General features: G+C 38.7%; 1 protein-coding gene across 7 annotated transcripts in view; it reads right to left on the reverse strand.

The window, feature by feature from the left end:
- The window catches only part of nSyb (neuronal Synaptobrevin), a 157,242-nt gene that overhangs the window by 74,522 nt on the left and 68,781 nt on the right, over positions 1 to 13,939 (reverse strand). For all 7 annotated transcript variants that reach the window (XR_013898594.1, XR_013898595.1, XM_080277937.1 and 4 more), the window contains exons 4-5: positions 8,410 to 8,489; positions 2,260 to 2,311 (exon numbers count right to left, since the gene is read on the reverse strand). Coding sequence is in view for 5 of the 7 variants with exons in the window: in XM_080277937.1 (XP_080134063.1) it covers positions 2,260 to 2,311; positions 8,410 to 8,489 (132 nt within the window). In the remaining 2 variants the exon portion in view is untranslated. The remainder of the gene's footprint in view (positions 1 to 2,259; positions 2,312 to 8,409; positions 8,490 to 13,939) is intronic.

Below are 13,939 nucleotides of genomic sequence, written 5' to 3' on the forward strand. Positions count from 1 at the left end.
TTTCAATAGGGTTGGTAAATTTGTAAAATTTTGGAAAAAACTTCATAAGTTTATAATGTGAATACTGCACTGTTAAATGAGCAATGCCCTCTGCATGGCTCTGTTGAGTAGGGGGGTTCTGGGATACTGTGTGAAGCTCTGACTCCAACACCAAAAATATATGGCAAAACATGGCTTGTCAGAAACTCAAGTAAGCATTAGTAGCACAACTGTAGGATGATAATGATGTATTATGGAGTGATGAGAAATAACTTAGGAAATTGCCATCAAACCCTACTGATGACTCCTACTGACCCAACTTAGGATTTAGGAGAAAAAAAAAAAATACACATATCTTTGCACCCATTATTACATACGCTGGTGCCTGTAATGACTGTAATAAGAGCAAAGGTAATCCGTAAATAAAGTCATTCATACAAGGCACTCAGTCTTATACCTGCCAATCATCATAACAGTAAAACCTGATGATGAAGTTATGAAACTAATATATATATATATATATATATATATATATATATCAGCAATGTGCTGCATTTAAAAAGTATGCCTATAATACATGACCTTTTGAACACCACCACCTTATGGCACAGTACAAAAGTTACTTGTAGTATGAGCTTCCAGTGTGAGCTCAAGGTTTTCTCTGAAGTCAGCACTATTCATTATTAAATGGTATAATACTTTTATTCTAATTAAGGAATACAATAACTTGTATTTTTTTTTGATGCAGCTCTTTTCAAGGCTTCCTGCACAGTTCTGAACACTGTCTGAATCTAATGGGATCTTGTGTAATGAAGCAGTATTGTAATATTCAAGAAGGAAAGATGGTTAGGATGATGCTGTTGCAAATCATTTTCATGTTTTGGGGAGCCCAGATGAGTAAGGAATTATTAGCGGGGAATGGGAATGATCCTGATGAGGAATTCAATACTGTACAAATGTTAAAATGCTCAATACGATGACACTCTTTTGCAATTAATTCTTGTCAGCATATGGAGACTTACTTAGCTGCAAGAGGATCTCTCACTGTTATAGTTAACAGGTAAATGGGAAGTGTTTCTACCCTTTTCACAATGACAGGCTTCCTTATAGCTGAATAAAATCATCTGGCAGTCATACGAACAATACAAAACACTGACATCATCATACCAGGGGTTCAATTACATCAGAACTGAGCACAGATCATATGCCTGCCTGTTTATGAATCACTGAGATGAACCATGACCCTGGGGGGGGGGGGGAAAGAGGAGAGGGAGGGGGGGTAGAGGAACACCATTTGAATCTTGCTATTCCATAAAAATCAGAAAAATATTATGGTCATACTCTTAACTGCTTCACCTGACTGATATATCAGCTTGGTTTATTCTTGCTACCTCCAGACGACTACTGAAGAAAGACATTTCTTACTGAAGGAGTTAATGAAACACATCCAACCCCTCCTGCTCAAATAATCTCTCAAAAACAGGATAACATCACCTGGAGATAACAAGAATAAAATGTAAAATACATCACTTGACTGAACGGGCTGAAACTTAAATTGCAAAGCGGACAGCACACCCCAATTACTATTATTCATGGGATGCCTATGATTGTTAGATCTGATCAGCCTGCATCCCACATTATAAAGTGCAGTCAGGTGTAACAATGAGAAATCAGGCATGATCTATCTTTCTCGGCTGATTCAGGAACTGCCATACAAAATATATATATAATAAATAAAAAATTAAATTAAACTCAAATCCATGAGATGTCTTTTCCAGTTTATTCTTGCTATTACCAGATACAGTAATAACATTCAATCTTGAAAAGGCATCTTACATTGAAGGAGTTTATTAAGATTATATCCAACGCTACCAGTTTGTAGTCTATCCTAATCCAAATAAATCTGTCAAAAGTCAACAAGAATAAAACAAAAAAGACATCTCTAGGTGCAAGAGGTCAAGAATATAGCCACTGACCCCTTCAATCTAGCGACCTATTAGCTTAATTTCTGCCACCTTCAGACGTTTTTACCTAACATCAGTGAAACACTTCGTATTGATGGGTTTAATGATTGTTACATCTAACCCAGTTAATTCAAGTCTATTCTGAGTCAAATAAAATCATCTGTGGACAGCAAGAGTATAACAACAATGAGATAACTAAGATTGAAGGGGTTATGGGTTCTGTTACCAAACATTACATTCCCTCTCCGTACATAATCACACAAACACTCCCAAACAAAATGAGAACAAACACAGTTTACTCAGTGAATATACTTACCAATAATAATGATTAGGACGATGACACCGATGACTCCCATAATGATCATCATCTATAAGCAAAAGCAATCCATAATTAGTCAAAATCCTACACCAGTTCTTAACTCTTAAAAAGACACAATATGAGTCCTGTCCAAAAAGAAAACAAACTTTTTAAATAGAACACCAACTTGCCAGGATGACGTAATCACAACAGTAGCGCTGTGTAATAGTGGCTTTGCGCTTTAGTCTAACACTATAGTTGCGGCGCGCAACTATATAAAATAAAAAATAATTTGGTTTTACGCCAGGTATCCCCGAAGGGCTAAGGCGTTGCCTCTGGGTAGAGGACTTTTGGACAGGAGCGTGTAGCATTTTATGACCGGATGCCCTTCCTGATGTCTACCAATGACCCTTGGGTGGATTCGATCCTCCGACCCTTCGGTCAGAGCGGAGCGCTCTAACTCACTGAGCCATGGCTGAGGTTGTTATTATCGTACCCTGGAAACCTACCATTCAAAAGTGCATCTGACAGTGTGTATAATATGAGACGCATGTGATTTGTGTATAATATGTTCATGTATAATAATATTCGTGTGTAATATATTTGTGCATACTAATATGATTCGTGTATAATATGATACGAAATTGGACACACTTTTTACATGGTAGGTTGCCAGGGTACGATAATGACAACCTCAGAGTTGCATGCCGTGAGTAAGGCCACATCGTGCCAAATCACTTGGTCATCGAGGTCTGAACCCAGCGACCATTCAACTTTGGGAATAATATGAAATCCACAGGTGCCAAATCCAAAGAGTAGGGCGGCTGGGCGACAATAGCCATCTCGTACTTCACCAAAATGTCATGGATAATGAGCGACGCGTGAGCAGGTGCACTGTCATGGTGCAGCACCCAAGATTTGTTTGTCCACGCCTCAGGCCACTTCCTTCACACTGCCTCCCTCAAATGCTTCAAGAGGTCAAAGTAAAACTCTTTACTGACTGTCTGACCACATGAAACTAACTCACAATGGACATCACCCTTAATAATAATAATAATAATAATTATCATAATAATAATAATAATCATAATAATAATAATAATCCATCCATCATCCAATCCTACGTTGCCCCAAGAGCAGCGTAGGAGCCTGGGGCTGGGTATGTTGGTCCTGACACTTAAGATGAGAATGACCAGCCTCACTCATCCCTGAGTGGCATTAGGTGAGCAATAAACCCCAACCACCCCTTGGATATAAACCTTCACCAGCTCAATCCGACAGGAGTGCCTTAATTACCCACTAAACCACCAGGTGCCAAAATCTGGCTATATGGTTACCACCCAGCATAGTAAATGGTTTCCTGGAGTACAGGAAACAATTTACTGTACTAGGAAACCATTTGGCTTGTCACTCAGTGCAGAGTCACCCACAGGCAGAAGGAAGAGGAGAGAATGAAGGAAAGAAAGACAGAAGATGGAGCAGAAAGTCACTCATAGGCAGAAGGACAAGCAAAAGAATGAAGGACAAGCAAAAGAATGAAGGAAAGAAAGACAGAAGAGGATGGAAGGAAGAAAGGATGGAGGAGAGGAAAGAGCAAACATCCGAGAGCAGCTCTACATCGAGTGAGTGGATGGTGAGCGCCCCACCTACCACCAAATAATCCATTCATCCATCCATCATCCAATCCTACATAGCCCCATGAGGAGCAAAGGAGCCCGGGGCTAGGCAGTTGGTCCCGACATTTAAGATGAGAGTGACCAGCCTCACTCATCCCTGAGTGGCATTACATGAGCAATCAACCCCAACCACCCCTTGGATATAAACCTTCACCGGCTCAATCCGATTGGAGCGCAATAATTACTCACTAAACCACCAGGGGCCAAAATTTGGTTATATGGTTACCACCCAGCGTAGTAAATGGTTTCCTGGTGTACAGGAAATCATTTGGCTTGTCACTCAGTGTAGAGTCACCCACAGGCAGAAGGAAGAGGAAAGAATGAAGGAAAGAAAGACAGAAGAGGAAGTGTAAAGTTACCCATAGGCAGAAGGACAAGGAAAGAATGAAGTAAAGGAAGACAGAAGAGGATGGAAGGAAAGAAGGATGGAGGAGAGGAAAGGGCAGACATCCGACAGCAACACTACATCGAGTGAGTGGATGGTGAGTGGATGGTACCAAATAATAATAATAATAATAATAGTACAGTAATAATAATAATAATAATAAATCACCTCAAGAGGAGCATAGCGGCCTGGGGCTAGGCAAGTTGGTCCTGACATTTAAGATGAAAGTGATCAGTCTTACTCATCCTTGAATGGCATTACGTGAGCAATAAACCCCAACCACCCCTTGGATATAAACATGCACTGTCTCAATCTGACTGGAGTGCCTTAATTACCCACTACACCACCAGGCACCATAATTTAGTTATATTGTCACCACCCTGTGTAGTAAATGGTTCCCTGATGTACAGGAAACCATTTGACTTGCCACTCAGTGTACGGTCACAGTAGACAGAAGGAAGAAAAAAGAATGAAAGAAAGATAGACAGAAAAGGAAGGAAAGGAGGAAGAAAGAAAAGGGCGAGCACCTGAGGGCGGCGCTACATCGAGTGAGTGGACGGTGAGTGCCCCCACCTACCACTAATCATAATACAGTACAATCCCAGTTAACCGGGCGGCTCGGGGAATTTACCTTCTCGGTTACAGATTTTTCCTGTAGTTCTGATATTCAAATCTATACAAAGGCGACAATTATCACAGCAGTAAATACAATTCTGGTACTCACCACTCACATTCGGGGCCAAACTAAGAGATTCCACCTGAAAAATTGCCTCGTAAACACAAACCATGGTCATAATGCACGTGCATGCAGTGCCTTGCAGTACTGCAAAATGCTCAAGTCCATTCTCATAACTACTAAATAATTTGTTGTATGTACTGTACTCATAAAAATGAAAAACTAAAGAAATAAAATCCTGAATATTTATTGGTGAATTATCACGACACCTGTGTCCCCACATGACCTATGTTTACGGTCCCGGCCCTGACTGACCGCCACCATTCCGCCACTCATCTACAGTATTTTGCACCATTCTGTTAACTACCGAAGTATTCGTTGTATGTACTGTACTCATAAAAGTGGAAAAATAAAGAAATAAAATCTTGAACATTTATAGGTGAACTAATGTTAAGACTGCACTGTAGAATTATCACGACTCCTGTGCCCCCACAAGCTTTGTTTACGGTCCCGGCCCCGACTGACCTCCACCATTCCACCCTTCACCCGTCGCCAATCAGCTGTTTTGCACAAAATAAAATACATGATGTACATATGAAGTGCAAGCATATTATTATTTTTTCTTCCAACAAAGTAAACCTTCATTCCTATTAACATTTTTTTTTTTTCATCTCTGCCAGCACACATGCGTTCTAAGATGAATTTATGTGGTGCAAGTTAGAGTCGGTCCGTTAGGAAGAAAAACACTGGCGTTTGCTGTTTGCTGATGTGCTCTCTCCCGAGATGTTTGGTTTACAAATTCCATGCCTGTCTTTGAAACGATTTAACCATCCAATACTGAAATCACACTTGACTTCTATATTCATTTTACTGCGAAACTCTCTTGCTTTTTCTTGTATAAGAGGACCAGAAATAGGTGCTCCCCTAGATCTTTCTAAGCAAAACCACTCGAACGCTGAAGAGTATGCCTTTTTTCAATGGACTTACTTGTCTCGCTTTCCATGAAAAATTCATTGAGCTTGGATGCTTAGGCCTTGATATCATAAATCGTTGAATGTCCTACATTATATTCAGCCATCAGTGTTCGCCATTTTCAAGTCTATTGCATATGTCCAGCTTCTGTTTCGAGGTAAGCATGACACGCTTATGTTTAGTTTGCTCTTTAGGCATTTTGGAGTGTTGAAATTACCGTTCATCAGAGCAACACAACAGCAAGAGAGCTTGTTTACTGTCTGGTGGTAAAAAGCAAACTGGTGATTTGTGGAAATTCTGGAGGGTGTGGAGGATGACTGAATTCAAGTAGGGGAAAGAGGGAAGAGGAGGGCTGGTTAAGAGGATTTACTAGGGATTTACATTAGCCAGAAATGCCTTCACCTCGCTTAGTCCGACGTCACCAAGCCTCGTGTGACACGATAAAACGGCGGTTTGGCGGTCCATTCAAATTGGCACACAGCTATATTCCGTTTGTCTGGATACCGGATAGCGGGGATTGTACTGTAATAATAATGATAAAAAAAGACAATATCATCCTCACATTTCAGCGATTCTGACATACTTTCTTTCTTTGGTCATGGTGACGACGATCCAACCCACTGAGACAACTGCCTTTTTGTTTCGACTTCATAGCTGTACATCCACGTTTCATCACCTGTTGTGACATTTTTCAGGAAGTTTTCATTAGCAATCAAATAATCAAACAGCTCTTGACTGACTGTGACATGATTCTCTTTTTGCCCATCTGCCAGCAGATGCGGCACAAATTTTGGGGCAAAACGATGCATCTGCAGTTTTTTTATTAAAATCATGTGGAACAAACTTTTACAGATGCCTACTTCTTCAAAAACTTCACAGACAGTCAAGCAACGATTTTCACACATCGCAGCACACTTTCTCAACGTGATCGTCGTCCCATGACGTGGAAGATCATCCAGATTTGGGATCGTCTTCGGTGGATGTTCTTCCTCATTTGAACTGCTGGAACCATTTGTGACATTGCATATGGCTCAAACCATTCTTCTCATAAGCCTGTTGCAACATCTGAAAAGTCTCAGTAAAAGTATTTCCCAATTTAAAACAGAATTTCACACAAACACCTCTCTTCAAGATCCTTCAGTGTTCAACTTGCAATAAATCGCCAAATGCATTAAACACATATACACTCTAGCATGTGTAACTTGATGACTAAGTGACATGGAGTCATATGGCTAGTGTCAGATTAAAGCTCAAAGTCGCTGCTACACAGCGCTCTCATTACGATCACGCTATGCCAGCTAATTGGTGCGCTATTTAAAAAGTTCAGTTTCTTTTTGGACAGACCTAGTACACAGGAGTATTCAGCCTGCACATACATTCAGCTAAGCAGCAACATCATCCTCCTGACAATTTTTGTACCTAAATTTAGTTAATCCTTTCTCTGACAATCCTCAGTTACTATTCCAAATTTGTTCAATGCCAGCCAATAGGCTTCCATAAATGTTGCTAACACACAAGATAGGCAAACAGATAAAAAACATAGCCTCCTTGGCATTAACATAGCTACCTGAAAAAGTGTCCTTTCAAACTAAGCATGCACAGTCATGCAGTGACTTTTCTTTAATATGAGGTACTGTAATATGACAAAAGGCATTAATCTCTTTAGTATTACAAATGCAAGAGTTTGGAAACCTAATGCTGATGTGGATATGCTGCTGACTGTTAGGAGGAGTGGACTGATATGGTTTGGCCATATGAAGCAAATGGAGATTATGAGATTTACTGGCACAGAGTATGCAAGTAAAGTAGATGGAAAATGGTCAAGAAAGTGATCAAGGATGAGGTAGTGGGGCAGGGTAGCAAAGCACAATATATGAGTGAATGATGTGGGATGGAGATGGGAGCCAGATGACAGGAGAGAGGACAATGTGGATGTAAACTGTTCATGGTTATCTCCTTGGGGTAAAGCATCTGCTGATAGAAAGATTTATATGAAGAGCTAATGGTCTCCCTCAAGATGATTTTTACTATCTGGCAATGGTAACAAAGAAAATATCTATATATCTATTACCATACATATGGAACTGCCTGGCAGTGGGGAAAAAAAAAAATCTATATACTGTACAGCCAGACACCTTGATCCCATATTGCCAGACCACAAACAAACTGCATCCACATCTCCCTCTTCTCTCCCATCTTACTGTCCTCCCTTTAACTCATACACCCTTCACTCATATAGCCCTCCATCTCAAACTATCACAGGTTTTTTCAAAGCTGAACATATTTATCTGATAATATAAATGGTCCCTCAGTACTGAAGAGGATAAAGGATATTAGTTTAAAATCTATCACTATCACCTTTCTCCAACCAAATATCAGTAAATCAGTGGTAAAAAAATATATATATCTATATATGTTGGTGAGGGGGTAAAGACTGTTGTACTCAAGGATTCACTCACCTTAAGATTCTTCCACCACATTTTCCTCTTTAGTTTGCCAGCCTGTTGCTCAAACTGAGAGGCTCCTTGTTGAAGGGCATCTGAAGTACAGCAATGTGTTACATAAAGTATCACCAACTTGATAATACAAACAGCAAACAAAAATAGACATACATTCGGTAACTCATATTACATACATCTTATAATATATATATATATATATATATATATATATATACTGTATATGTATACACAAACTTACATACACAACATACAGTACAGTAAACTATATACACAGATACCTACATGCACATACATACAGTACATACACACACACACACACACATACACACACACATATATATATAATTTACAGTGCTGGGCACCGATAACCGAAAAAAAGTTAACTTCAATAATGATAATCCAATAACCCCAATTTCTAACTCCAACATAAAAAATCTGAAAATTTTAATACCTAGTTATTCGAAGTTAATGATAATCCGATAACGATAACTTTTTAAATAAAAATTTTTAAAAACAAGGAAAAAAGCTATAATTCCCATAGAAAATGGAAATTTATGCTAACTTCACGAATATGTAAGCATTTTCTACAGGGGGGAGGGAGACTTGGGGAGTTATAACCAAGGTCCGGGAGAGAGTCAATAATGTTGTGTTTGGTGGCCGGCTGAGCTATTACTAACATAAAATGTAAGGTGAAGATTAGTCCGTTTTAAATATTTGTATTATTTAAGGGAAAGATTAATCTGTTTTTAATATTTGTTTGTATTATTTTGCAAACCATACAATATTCATCACTATGCAGAAATAATAAAAATTACTCGCTGCATGATTACGTTGGACATACGAAACAAATATACAATACAATATGCTGTATCTGACCTACAGTATATATTTATATAATACATACTGGTATATACATGTACATGAAAACAAATTGAATGAACAACAAATTATATAAATTATATGACCAACTATAGTTTACACTTTCCTATTACAAAAAATTGAATTAACAACAAAGAACAACAATTACACTGAAGAACCTAAAAGAAAACATAAAACAAGAAAAATTTTATTGGACAAAAAATTACCTGACATTAACCGACTAAAAAAATGTGTTGTTGGAAGTTAACTGGTCAGGTTTCGATCATGGATGTTTGCATCCGATGATAGTCCGATAAAAATTAACTTTGATAACTATCTGTTATCACATTATTGCTTTAATGCCCAAATTTGATTTTATATATATACAGTACAGTATATATATATATATATATATATACAGTATATAAATAAATATATATATTTATATATATATATATATATATATATATATATATATATATATACAGTATATAAATAAATATATCTATTTATATATATATATATATATATATATATATATATGTGTATATATATATACAGTAGAACCTCTCTCATTCGGACTATATGGGGGGAAGGGTTGCCCGAATTAGCAGATTGTCTGGACCACCAGGGTAATCTCCAGTTCATACCAAAAACTATCTACATATGGTATGTTTGTTAATTATTAACATATGTGGCATATGTCAACCCTACGTAACTGCAAAAGATGAAAGGATACTAAAATAACAAAACTAATCATGTACGATAGTTTTGTATTGCAAAATTTACAGGTAAGGCCATGACAAGAAACTAGCCTACATTTTAAATTGTTGTAAGTGACTAAGGCCCGTGTAGGCAAAAAAATAAATTAATTAATTAACTGTAATATTTGGAATAAAAATAAAACTTATGTAGGCAAAAAATACATTGTCATCTTTGGCATATTGATAACGCCCATGTGGGCAAGAAGCTAATGTTTGATGTACAAGTAAAGCACATTTAAGTACAAAAAATAACCTACAGTAATCACTAAACACTGTAGAATATTCTGATCCATTTTTGTGTAAGCAAACTCCTCCTTTTAACACCTTTATTCATTGCAGAAGCTACACTTGCATTAAGGGGCATGGTAAGGAGGATTAACTTTTGAAATACAGCGTAAAAATATAAATGGTTGGTGAACTAGTTGATGTAATGAATGCTAGCGTGTGTTTAAACAGGCGCCCATGTTGCGACCTAGAGTGATCCTAGACTAAACGAATGACGATCGCTTTCCGCGCCGATACTGAAAATGACTTTAGAATTACTTTCAAGATATTTTTGGAGCTTATTATTTTTAAATTTTGTCTGAATTAACAGAAATCCAGATTAAAGGGGTCTGGACCAAAGAGGTTCTACTGTATACATATATATAATATATATATATATATATATATATATATATATAAATTAAACTATGCTATATATTGTGTCTTATTAAATCATGGAGTACAAGACTACAAACTAGACATGAAGTCTTGTTTTGCACATACTAAACTGTGGTATGGACTCCACAGGCTGAGTATACTGCACTGTGAAATGTTACTGCAACAATGGAAAAAATATATAAATGTGTCAAATGTTTCACTTAAAAAAAAAAAAAAAAAAAAAAAAAAAAAAAAAAAAAACTGCACATCATACTGTATTTCCTAGTGAATGAAATTCACAACAAACACCAAGGCAAAAATGCAGTTGCATGCAAGCATATATATACACTAACTTTATGAAGTATAAAGCTAGGAACCCACTCATGCAACTAGTAACACAAATACTGGGTCATGTTAACAGGATGTTCTTTCTACAATACAATACTATGCAAGTTCTACTAGCCATTGTCTTAATACTATCTCAACAACAATCCCTTCAAACTGAGGCAATAAGAGAGACAATGAGACCAGGGATCCTGGATCCTAATCCAGGCCTATCTGTTATGTGGAAACACATGCAGCCCATGTTAGTCTTTTTTTCAGCAACATCTTGACATGTTCATGGTGCCCTACAAAAGCCAGAACAGAAAGAACTGTCTTACATAAAATTCTGATAAAACCACCCAACTATTATATTAATATATATATAGCTATATCTATCTATATAGAGAGTAGGCCAGCATGCTCTCCAATACAAGTTTCTCTATCAACACCAAACTACATGCACAGTACACACCACACATCCTTTTCCAAAATTAAAAACTCATGGCAGCACTACACATGGTCTCAGAGTCCCCAGGGGGGGGGGGGACCATAAATGCCCCCACCTTCCGCCCCTCTAACATTGACGACTCGAGCTGCCTAGAAGCACTGTCTGACACTCTTCTTCTTCATTTCTGCAACATTCGCGGCCTTTCCTCCAACTTTCGCTCTGTTGAGCACCACCTCTCCTTCTCTAAACCTCACCTTCTTTTTCTAAGACTCAGCTGTCTGAGGCAACTGACAGCAAACCCTTTTCTGTATCCTCCTACTATCTCTATACTCATTTCAAAGCCAAAGGTGGATGTAGCATATATGTATGCAACGACCTATCTTGTTCTCGTGTTCCTGAACTCGATTCCTCTGAATAATCTACACTCTGGCTTCAGCTTTCCTGTCATTCTCTGACTAAATATATCTGTGCTGTTTACTTATCTCCTAATTCTACTGACTATCAAAAATTCTTTGACTATCTTACTTCTATGATGGAACACATTGTATCCATTTCTCCTTCCTCTGAAATCTCCATTCTAGATTTCAATGTTCACCACCACCTTTGGCTCTCCTCTCCTTTCACTGATCCACCTGGTGAACTAGCCTACACCTTCTCTATCCTTAATGACCTAGAGCAGCTTGTACAGCACCCTACCTGTATCCCTGAATGCCTTGGAGAGAGCTCCAACATACTTAACCTCTTCCTTACTACTAATCCTTCTGCTTACTCTGTTAATCTTTTCTCTCAGTTGGGCTCCTCCAATCACAACCTTATCATCTTAACCTGTCCTATCGCTCCGGTACGGCCTGTGGACCCTCCAAAGAAACGTCGTCTGTGGCACTTTGGAACTACGGACTGGGAGGCCCTCAGGCAGTGCTTCTTTGATTTTCCCTGAAATGATTGTTGCTTCCAAGGTCGGGAGCCATCTGAGTGTGCCTTGCGCATTACGGAGGTTATTCTCTCAGGCATGGAAGCATACATTCCTTTTTCATATCCTCTGACTAATGCAAGAAAGCCTTGGTTTAATCACGCTTGTTCTAATGCTGTCCACAACAAGGAGAGGGCCTATAAAAGGTACCGGAGCCAACCCACCTCTCAATCACAACTTTTATACGATTCTGCCCGGAATCGTGCTGTCTGTTCTTCGCTCTGCTAAAAATAATTTCATCCGTATTAAATGCTCTTAACTCTCTAACTCGAATTCTTCCCACTCCATCTGGCACCTTGCCAAAAACCTTTCTAACGACTTTACCTCACCATCCTTCCCTCCTCTTTTCTACTCTGATGGCTCTGTAGCTATTTCTTCTACTGATAAAGCAGATCTCTTCGCTCAGACACTCTCCTCCAATCCCACTTTAGATGATTCCAGTGCTGTTCCTCCATCACTTCCCCCCTCGGACTTCCTCATGGCTGACATTAAAACGTCTTCAGCTGATGTACTTTCTGCCATTGCTGGCCTCAATATTAACAAGGCATATTGGCCTGACGGAGTCCCTCCCGTTATTCTCAAGAACTGTGCTTCTGTGCTTACACCTTGCCTAGGCAAGCTCTTTCGACTTTGTCTATCAACTTGTACCTTTCCTTCTTGCTGGAAGTTTGCCCTCATTCAGTCAGTCCCAAAGAAGGGTGACCACTCCCAACCCTCTATCATCCAATTGCTTTAACATCCTGTATCTCAAAAGTTTTTGAGTCAATTCTTAATAGAAAAATTTTAAAGCATCTTTCCTGTCACAACCTTCTCTCTGATCGTCAGTATGGGTTCCGTCAGGGATGCTCCACTGGCGATCTTCTCACCTACCTTTCAGATTCCTGGTCACCCTCCTTTAGGGACTTTGGCAAAAGCTTTGCCATTGCACTTGACATCTCTAAGGCTTTCGACTGAGTCCGGCATAAATCTTTAATTTCCAAACTGCCCTCTTAAGGTTTCTATCCTTCTATCTGTGCCTTCATCTCTAGCTTCCTTTCTGGTCGTTCTATAGCCACTGTTGTAGATGGCCATCGTTCTTCTCCTAGATCTATCAACAGTTGTGTTCCTCAGGGCTCTGTCCTATCACCAACTCTCTTCCTTTTATTCATCAATGACCTTCTAAGCTGTACATCTAACCCTATCCACTCTTATGCTGATGACTCCACCCTTCACCTTTCCATTCAGTTCCCGCAACGTCCATTTCAACAATTACTTCAACAAACAAGGGATGAGGCTATGGCACACCTACAGTAATATCTGACTTGGCTCGTATCTCTGACTGGGGTAAAAATAATCTGGTTGTTTTTAATGCATCAAAGACTCAGTTTTTACACCTATCAACCCAACAAAATCTTCTACAGGTATACCCACTAATGTTTAATAATATTCAGCTTAATCCTGCATCATCCTTGAACATGCTTGGGGTTTCATTTACTTGGGACTTATCTTGGACAGATCATATCACATCTCTTGTAAAATCTG

This window comes from Coenobita brevimanus, chromosome 71 (genome assembly GCF_032717465.1).
Source record: "Coenobita brevimanus isolate Jiangsu-jjx chromosome 71, ASM3271746v2, whole genome shotgun sequence".
NCBI lineage: Eukaryota > Metazoa > Arthropoda > Malacostraca > Decapoda > Coenobitidae > Coenobita > Coenobita brevimanus.